Raw genomic sequence first — 26,410 nt, 5'->3', positions numbered from 1 at the left:
TAGCAAAATTTTCTTTCAACATTTCATTTATTTCAAAATCGACTTTATTGCAGCCAAAACAGTAGAATTAACTGTACATAATAAAACTATTATATATATATACACATTTTAAGTTACAGGGAATAAAGTTTATTTTGGCAGGTAGTGTTAAAACAAAATTAAAGTTGCATACATTAGTAACATAACTCAACATCCTTAATTTGGTATAAGTCTAACACAGTTTCTTGCTTTCCTGTGTTCTGCTAAATCACCAGACCTAAACTTAAAAAAAAAAAAAAACCAAAAAAACAAAACAAAACAAAAACCCTGACAGCCTCAGATTTAACTTTACTGTTTTCGCTTACGCTCTGATTCTAAACAAAACTTTTCATAAGCTTCTTCAATCTCTGGGTCCATCTCATCATCAATATCGTCCAAATATCTGCAAAAGAAGCCAAAAATGATCATGTAACTTCACTATTCTTCAAAATGTTGAAATGTCGAGAGATGTTAAGCATACTTTCCTAGACTGAATTCTCTTTTATTTTTAGATATGTGCATTTAAAAGCTAATAGAAGGCTTGACATGTATAAGTTTACACCTTCTTAATACTGTAACTAGAACATGATTTCAGAAATGATGTCTGCCTATGATTTTTTTTATTCCATTTGAAAAGTTTTACCCTCCAGTAGTTATGTCTAATTAACATTAAACTTATTTCTCTGATGAATATCATTTATTTATTTATTTGTATGTATGTATCTGTGTCCATATATGTAACATGTGTACTGGTACCACAGAGGTCAGAAGAGGGCGTTGGTTCCACTCGAGCTGGAGTTGAAGGTGGTTGTGAGCCACCAGATATGGATGCTGAGAATCAGACTCCAGTCCTTAGTCCTCTAGAAGAGGAGCAGGTGCTCATTTTTTTTTTCTTTTAAGATTTATTTTTATATACATTGGTGTATTGCCTGCATGTGTGTCTGTGTGAAGGTGTCCTCAGGTCCTCTGGAGTTGGAGTTACAGACAGTTGTGCCATGTGGCTGCTGGGAACTGAACCTGAGTCCTTTGGAAGAATAGCCAGTGCTCTTAACCCATGACCATCTCTCTCCAGCCCTGTGATGAATATCTTAAATGTTACCATAGAACATTCATCAGCAACTGATGGAAACAGGCAGAGACCTGCAGCGAAGCACTGGGCTGAGCTCCCAAAGTCCAGTTGAAGAGTGGGAGAAATGAGAATATGAGCAAAGGTGCAAAGACCATTGATGGGTTCACCCACTGAACAGTAGTTTACCTGAGCTAATGGTAGCTCACCAACTCCAGCCAGACAGGGAAGGGACAAGTATAGGACCAAACTAGACCCTCTGAATGTGGGTGACAGTTGTATGGCTGGGGCAGACTGGGGGGCCACTGGCAATGGCACCAGGATTTATCCCTGCTGCTTGTACTGGCTTTTTGGGAAACCATTCTCTTTGGATGGATACCTTGCTCAGCCTAGATATAGTAGGGAGGGTCTTGGACCTTCCCCCAAAGCAATGTGCCACTCCTCTCTGAGGAGTGGATGGGGACTGGGATTGCGGGGAAGGTGGAGTGGAGGGAATGGAAGGAGGGGAGGGATTGAGAACTGGGATTACTATACAGATCACTTTGCCATGTATCTAAAATCAGACTGTGTAACAGGAAGCTACTTTTGAGATTATGTAATCCAGAAAGCCCTGTCCCTCCGGTTCCAGCATCTGTAAATACACAAGCATTTCAGCATGGCGGTGCACTCCTGTAGTACTGCACTTAGCTGCCTACTGGAAGGCAGGGGACAGGCAACTCTAAAGTCGGCTTTCTACACCCATCATTCCAAGGAGGGGTCCAGAAATCGAATGCAAGTCATGAGACTTGTGAAGAAGTATTTCTACCAGCTGAGCCATCTTGCTGGCCCTTGAATGCCATTCTTTTGTAATCGTTCTTCTAGTTTAGTTATCTCACAACTTGGTCACAGAAGCTTCACAAAGAATGAGTAATAAGGGGTTGAGGGGGATGGTTCAGTGTAAAGCAGTTGCTATGGAGCACACAGACCTGAGTTTAGCTCCCAGTATGCATGCAAAAAGCTGGGTGTGGTGACTAGTGACTGTAACCTCAGATCTGGGGAGGCAGGAAAGGCGTATTCCTATAGGTCAGTCAATCTAACTGAAATCAGTTACCTCCAGGTTTCAAGCAAGAGACCCGACTCAAAATCATGTGGACAGTGACTACAGGAGACACCTGACACCAACCTTTGGCCTCCACATGCACGCACACATACACACAAGAACACGGATATACAAAGAGTATCAGTAACTTACGGGTCACCAGCCCCTGATAAATCTGTTCCATTTTCTTCATAATCTGGAAAAAAATCCTCTCTTTCAAGTAACTCCTGATACTTCTCTTGGTAATCTACAAAACAATACAGGGAAGAAAACGAGTTAATAATCTTATGAAATGAACAGTTTTGTCCCTATAATCCCTTAATGACTTTAAGAAGACCAACGTTTAAACAGTAGAAATTACATAATATATTTTCATAAAATTTATATTCTATTCGGCTTGCTCGTTTCCTTGCATGCTCACAAACCTTAAAATATTTATACACACTATCATTTTAAATGTAAATACATTCCACAGTTGAGTTACTCAAGACTGAACCTCAGGTCTCCCATATACTATGGCAAATACTCTACAAGTGAACTACAACCCCAAAATCTCGTAACTTTTTGATTGTTTGAGAGGGTTTCTGTAGCTGACTGTCCTGGAACTCTTTAGGTAGACTAGGTGGGCCTTGAGCTCAGAGAAACTCCAGGCTTCACCAGGTAAAGGCGTGTGCCACCACACCAGGCTCTTTATACTTTTTATAGGTTTTGGTTTGTGAGTGTGTGTGTGTGTGTGTGTGTGTGTGTGTGTGTGTAAGAGAGGGAAGGGGGAGGGGTCTGTTTATGTGGCCCTGGCTGCTGTGGAAACTGCCTATGCCAACCAGGCCACCACTGAACTTACAGAGATTCTCCTGCCTCTACCTTCAAACGCTGGGATCAAAGGTGTATACCACCACACCTGGCTTAATTTTTATCTCAAACCAGGATCTTATTAAGTTGCCCAGGCCTGTGTTGTAAGCCTCCTGACTCTACCTCCAGAGTAGGAAGGATTATAGGTCTGCACCACACCAGGCTAATCTTCATTCCCATTATGAGGGATTATTTCTGGGTTAGGGCCAAGCTTTTCCAAGACTGTCTTTATAAAACTCTAAATATCAGGCGTTGGTGACAATCCAATTTTGATAGGTTAGAGAAAATTTAAACATAAAAATCTCCTGCTATAAGTACTTTATGTAAGATATTCTTTTAGCTGTATCAACGCAGGCCAACAGGAACGCCACATCATGCATATACAGTACAGCTTGGAGGCTCACAGGGGGTTCAGTCATCAAGGGGCTTGGCATTTAAAACACACAAAACATTCAAAAGCAAGGCCCTAGGTCTGTGTAGGACAGGAAGGTAGAACTCATGCTCTATATACCATCTCTCACCCTTTATACACATCTAAGGCTGACATCTTAAAAGGATGGACCTGGAAAAGCAAATAAAACACCTCAGTGGCAAACAAAGGTTGATTATACGTTTGAGAATGGAATGAGGCCAGGCATTCGGAAGAAACCGTTTACCCAGAGTTTGTAACAACATATTTGATCTCGAATTTCTAATCTCCACATTAAAAAAAAAGTCCATGAGGCAAAACAAAAAGAACCAAAACCCAACCATCCAGGTGTTCCCAAGTTAGTGATATACTGTGGCTCCAGGCAAAAGCAAATCTAAACCTATTTTGGGTAGAGGTTCCTACAGCCCAAGGGATAAGACTTTTTTAATCAAGAAAAATGAAGGTTAAAATCACTACCGCATTCATACTGAAACATATAATGCAAATGGTGTAAGAAAATAAAATGTATGGAGACAGAGAAAAAGATAAGCTGAGTAAATCATTATCAAAAGAACACCCGGGAAAAGGCCAAATGGATATTCTTTGTGCAATTTTACTTCTCTGTAATTTTGAAGTAATTTCTAAAGAAAGGTTTAAGAAAGACAAAAATGAGCTTGCAATAAAAATTTCTTGACAGTGAAGTAATTTTCTTTCTTTTTAAAGATTAAGATCTGCCTTACCTGAAATAGCATGATTTACATAAGACTAGTAAAGAATGGGTTACTGGTATATGAAGACAAGTATACGGACAAAGAATCCCAAGATGAATATTATTCAGCATGCCATAGGTAGCTTAATCATAACCAAGAGAGGAAGATTAATATCTGCTGCTAAAACAATACAGTGAAAAATATTTAAAAACTAAATATCCTCTATGTAAAAATTAGGTAGATAAATAGGAAAACAGCAAAGTATGATTTTTAGAAGAAAATAAAATGTAATTAAGTAAAAATCAGCACAAACAAGATTGATAAAGCTCAAAGTATGTATATGAAAATACATTATAAATAAAATAAAATGGAAAGGTAGTCATATAGCACAAAGGGATAAAAACCCTTAAATGACCAAGATCATCTTTTTCTAGACTTTGTAAAGAATCACAAATCAGTAAGACAAATAACCCCAGCAGAATATTGAGAAAAGACAACCAAGGGGCAATTTTCAAAGAAAAAAAAAATCAAACACACAGGAAGAAATTCAGTATTATTGTCATGAAAATAACTACATAGAATTTCATATAGTTGGGTTGACAGAAATTATGTCTATTAAGTGTTGCCAAGAATAAAAAACAAAAGTCGTCTAAGCTGTGGGTCAGAAAACTAAATGGAACGACCATTGCTGAAAAGCAGTCTGGCAACACTGGTTTAGTGAAGCTGAAGATGCTCACCTTATAACTTAGTTCTATTTCCTCATCCTACAGACTCTTGTGTCAGAGGCACATGTCAATGTTGTTATTCAGAGGAAAAGACTGGAAAAAAACCCAATTATAGCGGGTTGTAGTTTGCACTAAACTGGAAGATTTTCTCTCTCTCAGTCTACAGTTCCACCTGTCACAACTACTGCCATTTTTCTAAAAATAACCCTTTACTGGAAGGTACACAGAGACTTGAATTTTAATTAGCTTTGAATCATGGACACTAATGCAGTCTGTAATTCTTAGTAACTGCAGTAACTTTAATATAAGCTGTCTTTACTGTCTACGCTGATCATCTGAAGTTAAGATAAAAACAAATACTAAGAAGAAGTACAAAATAAAAATGGCTATCCTTAACTGAGGGAGGAAATCTCTGACTGGTAAAGTGACAAGACACTAAAACAAATCACCCAGAATAGTCCCAAGTAATCAATTTAAATACAACATATGACAAATTGTAGCCCTACAATCTTATAATAAATGAACCCTTCCAGGCAGTGGTGGCGTACACCTTTCATTCCAGCATTCTGGAAGCATAGGCGGATCTCTGTGAGTTTGAGGCCAGCCTGGTCTACAAAGGAAGTTCTAGGACAGCCAGAGTTGTTACAGAGAGAAAAACAAAACACCCCCCACCCGCCGAAGGAAAAAAGTCATACTTAATACTATCAAAGAGTCTTTATGTAATTTACTACTTAAAAAATGGGGGAAAAGTGACTGAGACAACATACCTGGGTCAGCAGCAGTGAAAGGAACACCATCAGATGTATAAAATGTTGGTTCATTCTAGGATAAATCAAAATGATAAAAAGTAGGTGCTCAGTTTGAAATACATTAAAGTAGTATGGCTGAGATCAATCACCTGCAGTTAATATTGTACACAAACAAGCAACCTCCAACATCCTAACAGTCCCTCCAATTTACTGGGAATGCACATGGCTTTTAGGTTTCCACCTTTTAGGTTTTACTTGCTTTCTGTGGTTCTAGGTCCTGCTGTCTAGTGTTGATCCATCCCTGGCTGAATTGTAGTTTAATGCTGTCTTAGCTTTTAGCTTTGTTTTCTTATTATACTGCCATTTTTAAGGAGTTTACAAATTAAGGAGTTTTTAAGGGTTGAGCATTCCTTTGTCGCTGCTACACATCTGGTGACGTCAGAAGCTACAGGGCATCACTGTCCTGGTCTTTTTCACATTACTACTACATCCACCTTGACAATGGATGATCTTGATTTAGTCTCCTTTCCACTAGAGGATCTCTGTCTATTTACATGATCTCCTTACTGGCTCCTGTGGCAATAAAAATGTTTAATTGGCACTGGATTATGAGAATAGTTTTATATAACTCAATTTCCAATACTGAATTCACCATGTGGTGGTTTGAACAAGAAGAGCCCCTCTAGGCTCATCTGTTAGTTAGAATACTTGGTCTGCAGTTGGAGAACTGTTTGGGAAGGATTAGATGTGACCTTGCTGGAGGAAGTGTGTCCTGGAGGCAGGATGTGATGTCATTTCCCAGTGTGCTGACTTCTGTTTGTGGATGGAGATGTGAGCTCCCAGCTGTTCCTACCTGTGCCTTTGCTCCACCACCGTAAACTCTTAATGCTCTGCAATCACAGGCTTGATTAAACGCTTTCTTTTGTAAGTTGCTTTGGTCATGGTATTTTATCAGAGCTACAGAAAAGTCACTAAGACAAAGCACTAAGTGAGACTTAGAACACACACACAGCGTACCATGAAATAGTTCGGGTCATTCTCAGGGGTGGCTTCTCTGTATGCTGAAGTTGCATGGACCCTGCCCCAGTTACTTGATCGAAGTTCTACAAGCTTCAAGAGCATCTGTTTTACATCTCTACAGACAAAAATTAGAAATCAAATTAATATGCATCCACTACCCAAGTTTTGTGATGCTCTAAAATATTTCTAGTGAGACTCCATTTACTCAACCGACACCCTATGCTTTAAACTTCTAGACATTTTCAATGACATAATTCACTGTCTTATTTTTACTTTTAAAAAACAAGCTTGAAACTGGGCTTACTGGTACACACCTTTAATTCCAGCACTTGGGAGGCAGAGGCAGGCAGATATCTATGGGTTTGAGGTCAGCCTGGTCATTAGTGAGTTAAAAGACAACCAGCCAGAGGTACATTGTGGTACAAAACAAAAAACTTGGAATCTGATCTACTTAACTTGGACTATATTATGGTCATGAATTACATATTACTTATGGTAAAGTTCACTACACAAACACTGGGTCCATGTTTAAAGTCTACATCATTTTCTTCTCAACAGACTCATCATATCTTACTACAAAGAAAATTTTAAGTTTTTAAGTATAGCTGAACAAAACTTAGTAGTGAGAAGTCATAGGCAAAATACTAAATTGATCCATAATCTTAACCACTTTGATGAAGTACTGATTCAAAATCCAAAAAACAAAACAAAACAAAACAAAACACCAAAGAAGAAAAAGTCTGATATCTACTAGCTTTTTCTTTTCCTACCTGCTGCAGTTTGCATCTAGGACAACATTTTCAATTCTCTGAATTATTTCTTCCATGTCAGTTTTCCCCTTTTCCTTCCAAGTATCTTCTAAAACTGATCCTGTCAACTAAAAGCGCAGATGTCAGTAAAATAAGAATGCAATAGAGAGATTTTTTTTTAAAAGGTATTAGCAAAAGTTGAAACTTTTTTTTAAACAAGATGAATTTAATGGTTAGATATTTCCAATTATTCTCTGCCAACCGTGTCTATTCGGAGATGTCTCTACCATCTCTGCTTTTGACTAATTAGAAAATAAAGCTATATGGTTTCACTTCCATAATTATGTTATAGTTCCTATATGACTAAGATTAGCTATTAAATTTTAAGGCATGTCTCATTAAAAAATAATCAACGTCAGATGTTGTGGTGCACGCCTTTAATTCCAGCACCTGGGAGGCAGAGGCAAGCAGATCTGTGAGTTTGAGGTCATCCTGGTTCAGAGCTAGTTTCAGGATGGCCAGATCTACATTGTGACACCTTCTTAAACCATAGGCACAGGCAGGCACACGCACACACACACGCACACGCACACACACACACACACACACAATGTTTAAAAAGAAAGAAATCAAAGATATGAACAAGATATGAACAGGCCATTCACAGAAACAAACATGGCCAACAACCATGAAGGAATGCTTAAATTGACTACTAATCAGGTAACTTCAAATTATTGTGAGGATTTTTATTTCACCATGACAAAAGCAAACCCAAACTGATCTTACTTTCCCTGAAGATGTGGAGAAAGGTATACTCATTCATTACTAGGAAGAGTACAAAGCTGTAGCTCAACAAACTTGGATATTATCTGTCAATATAAAATACCTATGTTCACTGATCCTATGAATCTGTTCAAAAATTTAATCTTCAAAAGTCATCTATAAAGAGATGATGGAAGACTACTAGCAGTACTACAGCAGCCAAATGCACAAGAGCCCAAGTGTTCATTAAAATAATAGATATTAGCAAAAGTCTGAATACAATAGAATACTAAGAAGGTACTCAATACAGAGCCAAATCTCTCCAGAATGATTAAAAATTTTCATTTGGGAGTCAAAAATAAAAAGCTAAAATAGACTAAGAACTTTTTTGTAAGGGCACACAAACGGGAAAAAAAGGGGGAATTTACAAATGGGTTGGGATGAAAAATTTCCAATAACCAGAGTTTAATTTCCAGAATCCATATGATAGAAAGAAAACCCCTCAAAGTGTCTTTTAACTTCAGGTATGCACAAGCACACACAAAATAATGTTAAAAAGGAATTTTAAAGAAAAACCAACCTTTAGCAATTTTACTGCACAAATTAAGTTGTCATCCATAGGATTAGCAAACAGAGCATTCAGGAGTTCCCGGAGACCAACCTGAAGAATATCTGCTCTTGTAACCTGCCCATTTGTTCCTTTGATCTTTAGGAGAAAAAACAGTAGGACAACTAAAAGTAGCAATACTCAAATGAGATACAGACATATGAATAGCCTATGAAGCAGTTGCAAAATTAAGTATTTCTGTTAAATATAAAAAGAAAGGAACACACTGTGATAACTTCACCAAATTAATTACAATTGTTCTCTATATAAATAAGACCTCTAATAAAACTGTAGATTATAGGTAAAATTTAATTCTTATTCATCACCCATAAAACATCATAGAAATATAAGTCTACTTCAATACTGCTGCTTCACTAAACACGCTGTAATTTAAGCTACCGTTATAAAAAAACAGGGATTTCAAGTTGTATTTTATTTTGTGTATGGAGTGGCTGGGTGGTGGTGGCGTACACCTTTAATCCCAGCACTTGGGAAGCAGAGGCAGGTGGATCTATGTGAAGTGGAGGCCAGTCTGGTCCACAGAGAAAGTTCCAGGATAGCCAAGGTTACACAGAGAAACCCTGTCTCAAATTCAAAGTAAAACAAAGCAAATGAGTGAAAAAGGAATGCACTAAGACTTACAAAAAGGCCATCCTCTGTGGCTAATAGCCCAGCACTGAACCTGGCTATGGGGCTCAGGCTTAGGATCCTAGCACATGGGAGGCTAAGGCAGGAGGAACGCTACAAGCAAGATGCTGGCCTGGCTGACAGGGTTAGTTTCCCAAATGTATAAGGACTTTTAAAAGCTTAGTGATGACTTATGATTTTGTTCTGCTTATGAGAACAAAAGTTATCAATGTTTCATTCAAATATAATTAGGTATGAAACGATTTGCTTTCACCCCTGGTTCCCTTCATTTTAACTTTGACAGGGTCTCACTATGTAGCCCGGGATACCCTAAAACTCAAGATTCCTTCCAACTGCTGTGATTGCAGGCAGTTATCACCTGGTAGTGGTCATTGCGCTAATTTTCTCCTATTTTATTTTTGATGTTGTAAAAATGTAATGGGTACAAAAATTCCTTCCTGGAAGCATTTTTACATGTTCAAACCTTGAAGTACTAGTAAGAAATGTTCTCACCTCCAAGTTAAGATATAGTTCTCCCAGAAACAGAACAAAGGCATGAAATCGTTTTCGAGTCACTTCATCTCCTTTTGCAGCTTGGTCTTTAACTTCATACTCCGTCCGGCATCTAATAAAGATGTATCTTTTACTATCTCATATTGCTTTGACTTTTCAACAGTAAACCAAGATTTGTTTTTTGTCATTTGTCAGTCTAGTTACCAATAGCAACCAAGGTAAGCACAATCACTGTCCTGACCTCAGATGCAGTTTTAAGATACTGCCAGGAATCAAATTGTAATATTAACAGTATACATTTCACAAGGTTCAGAACATTCTAGAACTAAAACAGGAAAAATTATATCATGCCTTAAATCGGTATTTTTGCTACTTTTATCCATCTCTAAAGTGTTCTTTATACTTGTGTATCCAATTATGCTGAAGAGGTGGGGAAGGAAAAAAAAAATTTTTTTTTTTTGAGGCTGACTCTGGGGCCTTGTGTGCACAAGACCAGGCAACAGTGAGCTATATACCCAGCCTTTTCTTGGATTTTTTAGGTGGGTTTTTGCTGAATTGTCCAGTCTGGCTTAAACTTATTATGCTACTTAGTCAAGCCTTCAACTCATGGCCCTCCTAGGATCTGGGAACCAATTTTGCACCAACACACCCAATAAATTCTTTATTCTTATACTTCCCAGCATATATTATCAGAGATTATACCTAGGATAAAAGTAAACAAAGCATCACCAGTTGAAACCACAAGGTTCAAAGCATTTAAGCTACCTATTTCTAATGGAGACCAAAGGTGTCAAATAACCGATTTTCCTTATTTATTTTTCTCTAACTCACACAGGTAATAAACAGAAATCTTGGAGTTTTATACTCACAGTTCCAAGGCATCTAAAGTAATCCTAATTGTCTACCATGGAATCTAGAGGGGAATTATGGTGTTAGTCACTGTTACTAAAATGGATGTTTTTAATTTTCTTCTAATTTTTTTTTGAAATGTCTTGGAAACTAATTTGTTTTAAAAAACTGATGTTGACCGTTCTCTTAAAAAGAAAAAAAAAGAAAAAGACAAAGAAAGGGACTGGAAAGCTCTCTCAGCAGTAAGAGCTTTTGGAGATTGAATGGTTTCCACACAGCCAGCTTATAATAGTTTCTTTACACAAAGAAATCCTCTCTTGCCCAAACATTTACCGGGTGGTGTAAAAGGACCACAGACTTATGTTTATTGTTCCCATGGAGCCCAACTCTAATTATCACACGTTACCTAATGAGCACCTTTTTTTGAGTCAAACACCTTACCTTCTTAAAGGAATTCTCAAAGATACATATGGAAAGGGCACCAGTTAAAATAATAAAAGGGCTAACTAATCAATAGCAACTCAGCTATCCAAACCCTTTCCTACCTTCTGTTGTAATTTTAGTTAAGTTTTGATAAAATACTTTTTCTTTTATACATTTCTAAAGACATAACATAAAACACACAAAGTATGTGCCCAAGTAAATTCTTATCCTATATGGATAATTATCCAGATGAAAGACTCCAAGTCCTCCAAAGCTAACTATTTTTAATTATAGAAAGAACTTGTGTTTATTTCACAAAGGCGAAAATAAAGACCGGATAACCACCCCATACCACTACAACTTCATTCTGTCTTTTTCAAAGTACATGCATACATACAAACATGCATATATATCTCGAAGTGTAGAACTGTGCTCTGTTTCCCAGTCATATTACTGATAGTCTTACAGTACTATAGAAGTTCATACAGAAATTTAATTAAGGTGGCCTTTCTGGCATCATACTCTGCTTGTAATCCACTTTCTCTGTCCAGACACTACAGTTTGTATGTAATTATAGTAAGGATAGTTCTTAAAATATATGTAAATTTGCCATTTTTTATTTTTCCAAACTGTCTTTATCCCAAACCATTTGAAATATTTTCTAAGAATTTACTATTGTATGTGTATGGATGTTTTGCCTGCATGTTCTTTGTATCATGTGCATGCACTACCCAAAGATTACAGAAGAGGGAGCCAGAACTGGAGTTAGAGATGGCTGTGAGTGGCCCCGCGGTGCTGGGAACCGAACCTAGGCCCTCTGGAAGAGCAGCCAGGTACTCAACCTCCAGCCCCACTAGACATTTTCTTACTCATTCCTAGAGATCTCTTTCACGAATGCATAAAAGAGCTCATTGCTATGTATACAATTTCTAATTTTTACTTCATATAAAGTCGACTACTCCCAAATGTAATTTATATCTAACTAAATTTTCTCATCTAAGCTTATGGCCTATGGGTACAATATCTTGCTCAAAACAGCTTTGACAACCCAAGATATGTTCGCTTGTTAAATACTTCCCTGTTTGTCTCCCTTTAGTCTGATGTGCTTGGCATTTAATCTAGTATAGGTCAGCAACTCTCCTCTCCTTTTCCTTTCTCTGAATGGCTGTCCGCTTGAGCTGCTAGCACCATTCATCTTTTACTTGTGTATTTAGAGAACCACCTTTATGGCCTAACTTTTTAAATTTTTTTTTCAAATTTAAACATAATTACATAATTCATTTTTATCCCTTCTCTCCACCCAAATACATGGTCTCTAGTCTCTTAACTTTTAATTGCTGTTGTGTGTGTATGTGTACGTGTACACCCTGCTCAGTCCATATAATGTATGCACATGATTTCTGGGCTGACCACTTAGTATTGGATAACCAATGGCCTCTTCCCTTGGTGTGCTGGACAGTTTTATGACAACCTGATGCAAGCTAGAATTATCTGAAAGGAGGGAACCTCAATTGAGAAAACGGCTCCATAAGAACCAGCTACAGAGCATTTTCTTAACTAGTTAATGATGTGGGAAGGTCCAGCCTATTGTGGGTGGTAGCATCCCTAGGTCAGTGGTCCTGGGTTCTATAAGAAGGCTGAGCAAGCCATAGGAGCAAGCCAGTAAGTAGCATGCTTCCATGGCCTCTGCATCAGCTCCTGCTAAAGGAGCTGGAGAGGTTCCCACCCTGTTTGAGTTCCTGTCAGGATTTCCTTTGATGCTGAACAGTGATATTGAAACATAAACCAAATCAACCCTCTCCTCCCCAAGCAGCTTTGGCCACGGTTTCATCACAGCAACAGTGACGCTAGGACACCAGAGATGACTTCCCCACTCTCAGCATTCCTTAGTTGCCTGTAGTTCTTTGTCTACGGTTGAGAACCTGTGAGGTTTCCTTTTCCATGTTAGCTGGGTTCTATCTCTAGAATTCTTACTCAGAAATATCTTGTAACCACTAATTTTTTTGTGTGTGTGTCTGTGCACACACATGCAGGTATGTACAGTGGAAACTGAACTCAGAGGTTTGCACTTAGTCCCAAACTACATCTCAGGCCCTCTACTACAAGTATGTTTAAAGAATTAATGGACAAATGATAATAAACTTATTAAACATGAAAATAATCTTATTGCTAAAGACCACTCAAATGATTAGATTTAAAAAAAAGTTTTGGTTTTTTGAGGGAGAGTCTCACTCTGTAGCCTGGGCTGGAGTGGAATTTAGTATGTATCCCAGGTTAGCCTTGAACTTGAAGCAATCCTGTCTTAGGTGAGCTACCACACTCACTTTAAGAAAACTAGTTTTCCCTAATAGTTCATAAATCAATGCCAACTATTAAATATGTAATATAATGACAATGCTTATGTAATCTATACACTAACTCTAACTGTAAAAAGGTGTACAGCAAGAAGATTCTACAAGAACGGAGAACTTTCTAGATAATTAAAATTTTAGAGCTCTTTAACATAGCTATTATATAGTAATTAGACTATATAGTAATTAGACTATATAATAACAAGAACAAGTGACAGATGGAACATGATGAAGAATCAGATTTAAAGCTCAAGTTTAAGAATGCAGTGTGATGCGGGTGGTAGTTCAAATCAGTCAAGAAAAATGAATTACTCATTTTTATCAAATTTAAATTCTCAAACTAAAACTACCAAAGTACTTAAAAACACATCACTAATCATTTTGATGATTCTGGGAAAGGCATTTCTAAATCCCAAACCAAAGGCAAAGGAAAAACTGACATTTGACTATAAGGTTTAAATATTTTGGATATCAGACTGGTCTGCCTATATTCCCCTGCAACCTATATTGTAAAGTGTCAGAAAACATCAATGGTCAAATTCTATTATCTGTAATTTTATATTCACACTGACCTTTGAAGTAGCAATTGGCGGAAGTTGCCACTCTGTGGGCTAATTGTCAGATGATGGGACAGGTAATTACACAGGCGAGCTCCCATGTAAGAGAAATTTGGGATAGACGTGGCCTTTTAAAAAGAAAAGTTTTGTATGACACAAATACATTATTATCAATGCAAATACTTAGCAATATCTTATGGAGGAAAACCATTTGACTACTAAAATGAACTAGATAGTATATGTTAAAAGGTTTTTGTTAGGCCTAAGAAAGTGAATCCTCCCACCTGTCCTTATACTAAGAAGCACAGTACAAAGGAAACTGTAAGGGGACTTCTCCTATCCCTCATTCACCTGAGGTTACCAGGAACAATTAGAAAATGTCTCTTGATGTTAACCCAGTTTTTCAGAAAATACAGACGTGTACACGACTGTTTGGTAACAATTACGAATGATGAGGGTAGCTACAAAACTACTGATCAATGTTGTTTCTCAGGAAAAGACAGCACACACTTTGAGATCTAGCAGTCCACAACAAGACACCCAAATATTCTGCTTTGTGACCTTGGCCACTACTAAAACCTTCCTAGCTTTAATTTAACACACAAAAAGGTACTTCGCTTGAACATCCCAAAACACACGGAATAAAAAAGAAATCAAAACAACTACTTAAAAATAGAAAATAAAAAAATAAAACTGAGTGAGAAAATGCTACATCTTGAATTCGTAGCAGAAGCAGTGCTTAAAAAATTTAGACTTCAACTGCAGATTTTAGAGAACAGGAGGACACAGTTTACCATCTCGTGATAGACAGGAAAACATGTGAGAGGGCTTCAGAAGCCTGATCAAGGTCACAGAGATAATCAATAAATCACAGATTCTAGCCCCTTCTGGATCACTTCACTAGAGAATGAGTTAAGCTCTCTGCTCAGATGTGTATAGTGTGGACAGAAGAGTAATACTTTCAACCACTGAGCTAGAGCAACCATTGTAGAATCTTAAGTATTATCAGAATTATCAGAAACATAGCAAATGCTTTATAATTAGACATTTCTATTTCTATTTCTAGGTTTTTTCTTTCTTTTTTTGCTTACATTTGATCCATTTCAAAAACAAAACAAAACAAAACGAACAAACAAACATGATTTCTCCTTATATACTATAAACACTTAACAAAAAAAAGCCAAACTCTGCTTTCCCCGCTATTGGCTGAAGGGTTTTTAGCCTCTGTAACTGTGATTTGTCAGCTAGTTTAAACACAATTGCCTACCTGTTTCCCCTCACTGGAAAATGAGATTTCAGCTACCACTTTCTTTAAGCGACCCTACTCTTAGCTCCCATTCTCTCCATCTACAATGTTTTTTTACAGTATCATTTTTTTCTTGTTTGAGACAGGGTATATTCTTCTTTCACTGAACTTCCCATGAAAATGCCCCACACCCAAGGTAGACAATGATAGCAATTCATGTGGGTCAACAGCTGAAAGTCCACTGGGAATTCAAAACTTACCATCTCAAGTGTAAACTTGGAGATCCATCAGCAACACTAGTCAAGACAACTCATTCCTTTCTAGACTATCTGCTTCTTCTCTTTGGTCTGACGTGACAGAATTAACTTATACATTTGATAATTGAAGCAGCCTTACTAATCTTGATATTTAAGGATGACATATCTTTTGGAAGCTGGAGTAATGCCTGTGGGTTTTATCTTTGTAATGTATGCTCTTCTATGTGTTATTAACTCTTTGGGTATGGTAAAAAAGGAACTTTTTCAAACTGTACTGAAAACCATTTTAAAAACAGAAGTTTTTTGGAGGAAAAAAGACAGCATTCTAATACCCTTTATCTGTACCCTTTATAATGGTATTAACATGCCACTGCCCAATATGTGACAACAAAGCTGAATGTTGTTAAATGACACAGAAATATCAACTGGTTGAGTCTTTTTTTTTTTTAAACTGGTTAAGTATTTTAAGGACTTAAGATACAAATCTTTAAAACCTAAGAGTGGGCATGGTCAAATTCTACAGCCTTGGAGGCCTGAGACATAATTGCCTTTAGTTCAAGGCCAGTCTAGGATAGTGAGACCCAGGTCAGCCTGAAATACAGAGCGAGACCGTCTCAAAAGCACATGAACAAACAAATGAAGACAAGAAATGTTGAAACTTAATATTGGACTATTTTGCACGCTGGCTTATTTGTGTCTGTCTATCTCAGTGCTAGGGACTAAACTCAGGGCCCTGCACTTGCCTGGCCAACACTCTGCCACTGAACTCGGTCCTCAGCACCACCTCATTTGTGAGGCAAGAAATTTCTCTCACATTTCTTTTCTCACCTTCTCCAAGAATCCTACAGAATTAAACACACAGAGAAAGAAACTCCACAACTGTTTTGTGTCTGTTAGTTTCAGGTGCAAAAAAGTAGGGGTATGTGTGATTCTTTTGTAGATTTCCTTGTCTGAGCCTAGACCTCTTCTGTACTGCTGCTTGTGCACAGAGCGCTGGCTAAGCCATAAAAGCTGCTTCTGCAGAGCTGGGGTTGTGCAGGTCAACTGACAGTGTAGCCCGGCTCTGGCCTTGGATCTCTAACTACAGGAATTTTACCCTGGACATACTTCAAAAGCTCCTCTTATCCACAAAGCATTAACAAGAACGGATGAAATGAACAGGGACCTGGCCTTCTTCAAATAACAGTCACCGTCTATGGGCTCCCGGAAACTACCAGGTCATCTCCTGCTACGAGCCTACCTACCTGCTGGTAGATGAGTTCCACAAGTTCTTGCAAAGCATCGTCTGTTGTGACCCATCCATTCAGGGTTTCTGCAAACTGTTCAATTTCTGTTTCAAAACTGCCAGGCTGCTCTGTAAGATGATTCAGAAAATCCTGAACATATTCTGACAGAGTGGGATAATCCTCACAACCATCCTCATAGGATTCCTACAGTTCAAAATTAAAACAAAACAAACGAAAATGGAATAAAACAATTTAATTTCATATAACTAGCAAAGCAAGCATGCAGTGCTTTAAGTGGAGGTGTTTCTAGCAGTGATTTTTTGGGATCTCACATAGCTCTAAAGACCAAAACTGAAGCGCACTCAGCTAGCTATTCCTCTTCTTTGCTAACATGTTTAACACAAGGAGCTCCAGTGAGACAAAGAATTGTCTTTTCAATCACAGCAGACTTATATTATGGCATGGAAATAAAGTTTCACTACAATAAACAATATAAAAAGAATCTAGTTACAGATGAAATAAGACCTAGTTACTAATTTTGCATTAAAACTGTAAGGAAAGGGGACTGGAAAGATGGTTCAGCATTTAAGAGCACCAGTTGCTGTTCCAGAGGACCCAGGTTCAATTCCCAGGACCCATATGGCAGCTCACACCTGTCTGTAATTCCAGTTCCAGGGCTTAACACCTCACACAGATATACATGCTGGTAACACACCAGCGAACATAAAAAAAATAAATAAATTAAAAAACAAAAACAAAACACTATAGGGAAAGGATGGACCAAACATAGAAACCAGAATTGCCAGCCTGGGAACTATATTATACTACTCTGTATATCTCTGTAGATGTTTGACAGCATCTATACTGAAAGAAAGAGAACTAATAAGCTTTGTCATCTGTTTGCCAATACCCAAGGACAGGGAGGCATACTGAACTGCTTAAATACAAAGTTACATCATAATAAAGATGGTGGGAAACTTTTTGACTGCTTTATTAGGTTTCTAACCAGTCTGGATAGTAATAATAATCTTAAGATTCTTCTTGCTCTCATCACATAGAATGCTACCCAAAGCATGCTAAAGTTTATCTGTTATGTTCAAATACATACACTGCTTGATGAGATTTATCGTTCTCCAAATAAACTCAAATTACAAGTCATATGAGAAAATAATGAGCAAAATAGAGAAGCAGCTTATGAAGGGTTTTAAGTTCTAGAGTCAGTGAGTACAAAAAAATACCACACAAGGGCACTTTTCCCTGAGATGGAGACTGTCTGACATCCTTTCAAGGCACACGGCTCCAGCCCTGGACACTGAGGTAGATGGACCAGTAGTCCATGCCGAGAGCCTGCGTGCAGAACAGTATGGGTGCTGAAAGGACATGACACAGAAACTGCCACGAATAAAGCAGACCAAGTTCTCTCCTCGTATCTCACGAGGCAAAGTACACTCAGATGCTGAGATAACCATGGAAAGCAAGGCCAGATAGAGTCTTGAGAGTTCATATATCTGCGGGTGGGTGAACAAATGCTTGGTGGTTAAGAGTACTGTTGCTCTTGCAGAGGATGTGGGTTTAGTTCCCAGCATTCACATGGTGGCTCACAACCACCTGTTAACTCCTGTTCTGGGGGATCCAATGCCTTCTTCTGACCTGTGCGGGAGCAGGCATGCACACAATCCACACACATTACTGATAGACAAAACATCCATACACATAAAACAGAACAAATGAATCTAAAAAAAAAAAAAAATTAAAGTAGGAGTTAACATCTGACTTGATGGAAAATGCAAAACAAACAAAATTCCTCCCAAACCCTCAAAAAGTGTGGGAGATATCCTATGCAGTAGGCAGATGCAAGATGTTGGTTTCAAAGAGGGAGGGACTTGACTTAATACCTTTGAGGAAAAAAGTCAACAGTAAAAACAAAACTTAGGAAGGATGGAGGCTGTTAAGAGTCAATGAGAGAGGTAGATTGTGTATGATGGGGCACACTAAGGAGATTAATTCTAAATACAGTGGTGGGGAAAAGGAGTTTATATAAAAAAGGACTGCATAGAACTTGAATAATTTGTGTACAGTCACAAAGCTGATGAAAAACTACTTTTATATTATACTACCCTCAAAATAACTAAGTCTCAGAACACAAATATGACATAAGTATGTTCATTGCCAAGAAACCTAACAGCCTATAAGCAAGAAATTGGTTAAATTTACTACTGTACATTCATATAATCAGCCTTAATATAGCTACTTAAGAAAACAAGACAGGATTTATGCATCTCTAATATAATTGCATCTCTAATATAGTATGTATATATATTCTATCCTTCAGAAATAGTCCCAAGATAATGTTAAATAAAAAGAGCATATATAATGCCCCCCCCCTTTAAAGAAAGGAACTTATTTGTATAGACGTAACATTTCTGCAAAGCTAAACAACTGACAACACATCTGGAGTGAAAATATATTATTACAAGCACTGCTATTTTATTAGAAAGTTGTGAAAGCAATTAGCATTAAAAACATACACATTATAAATATATTTAACCACCTATCTGTGTGAATTTCAGAATTAAAAAGGTTTTGGTATACATAATTTTCTAGACTTAAAGAATCATAACATTTTAACCACCTATCTGTGTGAATTTCAGAATTAAAAAGGTTTTGGTATACATAATTTTCTAGACTTAAAGAATCATAACATTAATATAATGACAAGGAGAAGTCTGAAGGCATCAGTTGAAGCCACTAATTTTCTATCAACTGTCATTCACTGTGACAAAAACACAGTTCAGAATGTCCAATGTCAGCTTTATACACTGTCAAGAGACCCCTCAAAATAGGATTCAAGTCTGGTGAGTAAAAGCAGAGCTGCTCTGGGGAGCTGGAGAGACACTCAGCAGTTAAGAGAGCTGGCTGCTCTTCTGCAGGACCCAGGTTCAATTCCCAGCACCCACATGGCAGCTCGCAACTGCCTGTTTCAGGGGTCTGACACCCTTACACAGACACACACAGAAGCAAAACAAGAATGCTCATTAAAAAAAAAAAAATTAAGCCATTAAAAAAATTTCAGACGTGCTCTGTAGAGAACAGGGGAGAGCCCTTAGGCCCACCATCTTAACAGTGCTCTCAGAGACAGGCAGCACACCATGCTTGATCAAAGTCTGTATCACTTATCTCGTATCATTTTTTTCAAATAATTTATCTGTCTTCAATTTGAAGACAACTGACTTAGGCTTGCTGGACTGAAACATGAAAAGGATGGAGAAGTCAACACACTAAGTTTCTGCCATAACCTTGTTAGAAAAAAGATCTAGGAAAGAGAATTGTTTTATACCTGAGGATAAATGTGAGAATCCTCATGAAGAAGTAACAGAAAAGTGATTCAGATAGCAGATTCTGGGAGCAGGTAGGATTCACAAAAAAGGTAATAAAATGGAAAAACAGAACCCTAAGCACTATAACCCGAGGGGAAGAAGGATGCTAGAGAAACGTCAATCAGAAATGGAAGGAGAGCTAAGTGAGGAAAACAGATGCTCAGGGTCAAGTGCACAGTTAAAATCTAGAAGAGAACGATGGCTGCAGTCTTGGAAGTAAAGGAGATTATACACAAGGAACGCTTAACAAGATTAGTAACATTAAATATGTAGTTCTAATAAAATTACACAAGAGATCTTCAAAGACTACAAAAGGTATCTTTGACATCTACCACACTGGAACTTTTAAACTAAACAGATTTTCATGTTGTGTTCAGGGCCTAAGAGGAAAGAATTTTAAGAATACTACATATTTAAAAATCAGAGATCTTTTACAATCATAAAAATTGTATCAACATATCCAGGGGGAAATCACACTGCAGATTTGCATTCCATACTGAAAACAGCTAAAAAAAAAAAAAAAAGGCAGCAGTAACTTGCCAAGATGCTTTTAGGAAAAAAGCTTTTAGGGTGGTGATGGGTGGTAGCACAGAAATATTTTTGCCTCTTAATGAATGCTTTAGGAGCTCCTATATGGAACTTTTTTATTAGTAAGTAAACTATGATTAAATATAATAACCATATTAGTCTGAGAAGCAACCAGGAACAGATGGATACAGAAACCTGCTCAGACCCAGCATGAAAAGCAGAAATCCTAGCAGCTGGACTAGCGAACCTGTGTGGGAGCCAGAGGACAGCTTTTGGGAACTGGTTCTCTCCATCATGTGGGCCCCCTAGGGGCTGAACTTAAGGTCATCTGCCTAGCAGTAAGTGCCTTTACCTTGCTGGGCCATCTTATTGACCCAATAATGTATATAAGAGCAGACTCAAAGATTTCCAGGAACAAAAGGTCGATACTAGAAAAGGCCCCTGTAAAGAGAGTTTTCTCCACTGTGTCCTACATGACCAGTGCGTACAGAACCTATTTGTGGAGGGACTGGCTCTAGCTAACTCCGCACCATGGCTTGTATCCTAAGAGTTGGGATAAAGGAGGATGCTCCTGTTCTGTACTAAATGGACTGAAAAGCATTTAACTTGGACTATGAATAAACTTTAGTGTAAGTAAGGGTGACAAAATACTAGGGCAAGGTAGCAAGCCCAAGTATCCACAAAATCCAGAATTACCACTAAGGAAGTCAGACAGGGAAGAAACTTAACTATGCTGCCAATTTGCTTCAACCAATTTCAGTCCATTATGGCTATTTCTTATGATTTGAACAGAAACCAGCCAATATAAACTTCCCAATATCCTACTTAATTAAATGTTGGCAACTAGTTAAAGCAATCTTTGAAATAAAAGGTCAAATATCAAGGGCCAAAGAAGCTTCTAGTTCATTTGTTTTGGTACAATGAACAGAGAAGTTGATGTACTAATAGATACCAAAGAATTCCTACCAAAAAAAAAAAAAAAGACTGATTCAAAGTAAGTGCTGGTGGTGACGTAGAGAAGATGGCTCGGTGGTTAAGAATGTGTACCATGGGGTTAGAAGAATGGATCAGTGTTTAAGAGTATTGCCCCTTCATCCGGTGATGGATGGAGATAGAGACAGAGACCCACACTGGAGCACTGGACTGAGTTCCCAAGGTCCAGATGAAAAGCAGAAGGAGGGAGAACATGAGCAAGGAAGTCAGGACTGCGAGGGGTTTGTCCACCCACTGAGATAGTGTGACTGATCTAATGGGAGCTCACCAAGGCCAGCTAGACTGGGACTGAACGAGCATGTGATCAGACCAGACTCTCTGAATGTGTCTGACAATGAAGGCTGACTGAGAAGCCAATGATAACGACACCAGGTTTTGATTCTACTGCATGGACTGGCTTTTGGAGAGCCTAGTCTGTTTGGATGCTCACCTTGCTAGACCTGGATGGAGGGAGGAGGACCTTGGACTTCCCACAGGGCAGGGCACCCTGACTTCTCTTAGGACTGGAAGGGGAGAGGGGAAGGTAAATGGGAGGAAGTGGAAATTTTTAATATTGCCTACTCTTTCAGAGGCCCCAGGTTTGAATCCTAACAGCCGCACGACAGGTCACAGTTTTCTGTAACTCCAGTTTCAGGATCCAACAACTTCACACAGACACATATGCAGGCCAAACATGCAGACACATAATAAAAACAAATCATTCAAAAAAGAAAGAAGGAAAAAAAAAAAGAGCATGTACCACCCCTATAGAAGACCTTGTTCCTTTCCTAGCATCCACACGGGCCACTCAACAACCATCTTGTGAATCCAGCTCCAAAGAGATCTGGCCTCTCTGGCCTGTTCAGACAAATGCACTCACCTGCACACATCCACAGACACATTTGCTCAAAGGGTCATTTGACTTGTATTCAGGACTTTCAAAGAAAAAAAAAAAAACAACAACTATTTCTCCTTTCACAAAATAGTCCATGTCAACAGGAAGGAAAACAAACAAATGAGTAACTGTTTTTGGGTGCTAAAGAGTAAACCTTTTTTTCTTATCTTAATTTTTCCTTTCGAGATTTATTTTTATGTAATTAGTGATTTTTACCTGCATGTGTAGACATACATGTCTATGTGAAGGCACCATAGTCCCTGGAATTGGAGTTACAGACAGATGGGAGCGACCACGTGGGTGCTGGGAATTGAACTCGGGTCCTCTAGAAGAGCAGCCAGTACTAAGCTTTAAGCTATCTCCCTAGCGGCCAAAGTAAAACATTCTTTAGAGTTGAATTATTCAACTACTCACAGAGCTTCCATGGTTCCTTTCCTCTCTGAGCCAAATACAATTTTTGGGGAGCAACTCTTAATTTTTACTTTTCATGACAAATGTCTCTCTTCACCAAATCAACTGCTTTTCCTGCCATACTTATACTTCCTCTTGTCTAGTCCCAAAGCATTTTTTCTAAAGGGTGCATAAAGTTTCTAGTTCCACAAAGTGCAGATTCTCTACGTGTCAAACAGGAAAGAGAACCAAATACAGATTACAAAAACTATGAAAAACAAAGTAAAACTATAGCTACAGTATACCTATCAGGATGGCTAAACAGAAAACACCGCGTGCTGACCGGGAAGGACAGCAAGTAGAATCAAACACTGAAGAATGCACAGTGGAATGATCTCGTTAGAGAAGACAGCTGTTTCTACTAAGGTTGGCTCCCTAAATTCTACTTTTACATACCAAGCAGAAATAAAGGCATATATCAATCAAGACATGGACAGAGACAATGATCTCATTCACAATAGCCCCAAAGACACCAAGGAATATTCTGCAATCTGGCTAAAATCAAACTAAAGGAAGCTCTCCTGGCCACTCACTGTACAGGTTGTCCATAAGGTTCAGAAGGAGCTTTTAGTTTTACAAAGTGAAGAGATCCTTGAAAGTAGGCTTTTTATACCAGGCTTGTTATTTTACATTTACTTTCTAAATACTAGGTACACAACAGGGGAACAAGCAGACGAGAATTTCTAGTCTCACAAGCTTACATTCAATACCATGAATATAACTACAAACTATATTTCAGAACCACAGCTTCGCTGAATAAGATATTTCTGTATGTAGTAAAAACAGCAGCCAGCATACTCTAGCGAAAGACTAACCACATTATTCTAATAGTATTAACACGGAGCAGAAGGAGAAAAGAATGTACTCACTGTATAATTAGAATAACCTGATGGGTAAAATTCGGGGGCGTTCGCAGACAGCTTAGACATTAGCACAGGAGCCACAACCACCTGGGGCTTAGCCATTGCTGACTCCGAGTTCTGCTGTGGGATTTTATCCTGTGAACTAGGTGGAGCTCTCTGGGGCCTCGTTTGTTCTGAGAAAGAAAAAGAAAAAAGCAGTGCTAGATGTATTCATTCCTTTGTATATAATAACTTACTACATACTGAGAAACCGTCTGAGAACTTCCGGATTCTGGCAGTTAAATGCAAAATGTAAGATGGTTAAGAGTCCTACAAAGAGCTTGCAAAAGGGAACAATAGCCCTGCTTTGGCTCGCCAGTGCACATACCTGCCTCCGAAACGAACATTCGAGAGCGTTTCCCACCCCTACCCTCTTTCTTAAGGAGTTGGGCTAAGAAGTGGCAGCTCGCCCGGGGCCCGGGTTCACCAGGGACAGGTAGGTGATTTCCACTTCCTCCCGGGACGCCAGACCTCTCCCCGGACCCGGGCCCCGGCCCCTCCCCCAGCCGGAGCGCACAAAGGATTGCAGCCTCCTTCCAAACCCAGTTCCAACCCGGTGCCGAGCGGGGCCCCCTCCTCCGGGGAACGCTTTCGGGGAACCGGGGGGCGGAATCGGCGCGCCGGGGTTCGGCGTGCGCCAAGGGCCGCGGGGCGGGGTAGGGGGGAGGCTGGCCCAGGAGCACCGGGGCCCCCTCGAGCTGCTCCGTACCTGGGAGCGCCCCAGACCGGGGAGGCCGCGCGGAGCCGGCGGGGGCCTCGCTCTGGGCCCCTGGCGGCGGGGCGGTCCTGGGCTGGCGCAGCGGCGGCGGCTGCAGGAAGCCCGGGGCTTTGGGCTGCGGCGGCGGCTGATGCCGCGACCGCTCCGCAGGCCCCGCTCCGTTCGGGAACCCGCCGCCCTCAGGCCCGCCCCCTCCGCGGCCCAGGCCCCGGCTCCGCTCCCGACCAGCACCTGGAGCCCGATCGAAACTGTCCGACATGCTCCTGCTCTCCCACGGGGGCCGCCGCCGCCGCTCCGAACAGGACGCGCGGGAGGCGCCACGGGCCGCCCTGTCACCGCCGCGCCTCACTCAGGCCTCATGGAGGAGGACCAGCGGGCCCTGCTCGCTTCTCCGCGCTTCGGGCCCCCGCAGACGCGCCGCGGCCCAGCGCCCGCCTCCCCGACTCCCTTCGGCTGGGCTGGCGGACGCTCTCGCTTAAGCCCCCGCTTCCCCCGCCCTCCCGCCCGCCCTCCCGCGACGCAGTGGGGCCGAGGCGGGTCACAGCGGCCCCCCGCGGCCCGGAGGCCCCCGGCGCGGCTGCCCTCCCGCCGGCTGGCGACGGCCGCTCGCGTTCGCCGATGGCGGGAAGGCGGGGATGGCGGGCGGCCTCTGCTCCACCCGGGCCGCTTGGACGAGCCGGGGCTCCCGGCCAGCAGGCGGCGGCTCCGCGGACGGCCGCATTCGGCGTCTCGGCTCTCGGGATCGGGCTGAGGGCAAAGCTGGGGGGACGCTTACCCGGCGCCTCCGACCTCCTCGCTAGTTCTCTGGAGGAAAAGTGCGCGACTGACGGTTGGCGGCAGGAAAATAATCCGGGGGGAGGGGGCGAGGGCGCAGCGCCAGGGTTCGCCGACGCGCACCTCGGTGGGCGCGCAGGTGTGCTCCGAGATAGCGCTCCGGCCGAACCCCGAGGCCTGGCGGCGAAGGGGGCCCGGGCTGCAGCCCTGCCGCCTGCACCGTTAGCTGCGGGGGTGGGGAGTGCAAACAAGCCAAACCCAGCCTGCCTCCCACTTCCCACCGAGTATCGTCACGCTTGGTCACATCTTTCAAGCTTCCACCGATTCCCTTCTCGCGTCCCCCCTCCAGAAACTTTTTAGAAAATGCACTACCTCCCTTTGCACGTCACCTTCGCCCCTCTTGCATCTTCTGCCAGCGTCGTCCAATAATAATAATAATAATAATAATAATAAGTAAGCAAAAATTGCAAGCCACTTGTGTGATTTGTAAATGTTATAGAAACCGTCTTAAATGAAAGATAAGTGAAATTAATTTTAATAGGCTTAACCCCCATATATTCAGATGGTATCATTACAACATGTAATTAATGTTAAATATGAATGGCATATCCTCCCTCTTCTCTTCTCTCTCTCTCTCTCTCTCTCTCTCTCTCTCTCTCTCTCTCTCTCTCTCTCTCTCATAATTAGTTGACACCTAATGTGTATTTTGCCCTTAAAGCACGTCTCATTTGGGATCAGTCACATTTAGAATGCTCAAGAGCTACATGTAGTTACTGGCTGCTGCACTGCACAACACAATCCTAGTAATTATGTGTAAATTGTTGTTTCTGTCACGGCTGATGGTGCTAATGCCAAGTGAAAGGCGAATGCAAATATGAAAAAGAGGAAAGAATAGATGTCCTTACTATTGGATTGAACCATCTCCAGAATTCTGAGTTTAGCTCTGTGATTTAAGGAGGGCTTAATGTTTTCCCAGTTTTCTCCTACAGGATCATTTCAAATA

General features: G+C 40.3%; 1 protein-coding gene across 3 annotated transcripts; it reads right to left on the bottom strand.

Moving 5' to 3' along the window:
- Positions 1-8: 8 nt before the first annotated feature.
- On the bottom strand, positions 9-25,543 carry Paip1 (poly(A) binding protein interacting protein 1). Of its 3 annotated transcripts, none has more exons than XM_085676701.2 (11): positions 25,409-25,543; positions 23,883-24,049; positions 16,810-16,995; positions 14,078-14,190; positions 9,883-9,994; positions 8,716-8,841; positions 7,395-7,501; positions 6,622-6,739; positions 5,623-5,677; positions 2,316-2,409; positions 9-421 (listed from the first exon to the last, which is right to left on the bottom strand). In XM_085676701.2, the coding sequence occupies exons 2-11, from the start codon at positions 23,976-23,978 to the stop codon at positions 328-330; spliced, it is 1,101 nt and encodes a 366-aa protein (XP_085532827.1). In that variant the 5' UTR covers positions 23,979-24,049; positions 25,409-25,543; the 3' UTR covers positions 9-327. The 3 variants fall into 3 exon arrangements, with proteins under 3 accessions (XP_085532827.1, XP_085532825.2, XP_085532826.1); XM_085676699.2 differs by lacking the exon at positions 25,409-25,543 and adding an exon at positions 24,625-25,077; XM_085676700.2 differs by lacking the exon at positions 25,409-25,543 and adding an exon at positions 24,865-25,070.
- Between the last annotated feature and the right edge of the window lie 867 nt (positions 25,544-26,410).

The sequence above is a fragment of the Myodes glareolus genome, chromosome 15 (genome assembly GCF_982192425.1).
Source record: "Myodes glareolus chromosome 15, mMyoGla1.1, whole genome shotgun sequence".
In the NCBI taxonomy this organism is placed as follows: Eukaryota; Metazoa; Chordata; class Mammalia; order Rodentia; family Cricetidae; genus Myodes; species Myodes glareolus.
This window is presented reverse-complemented; position numbering and strand designations above follow the sequence as displayed.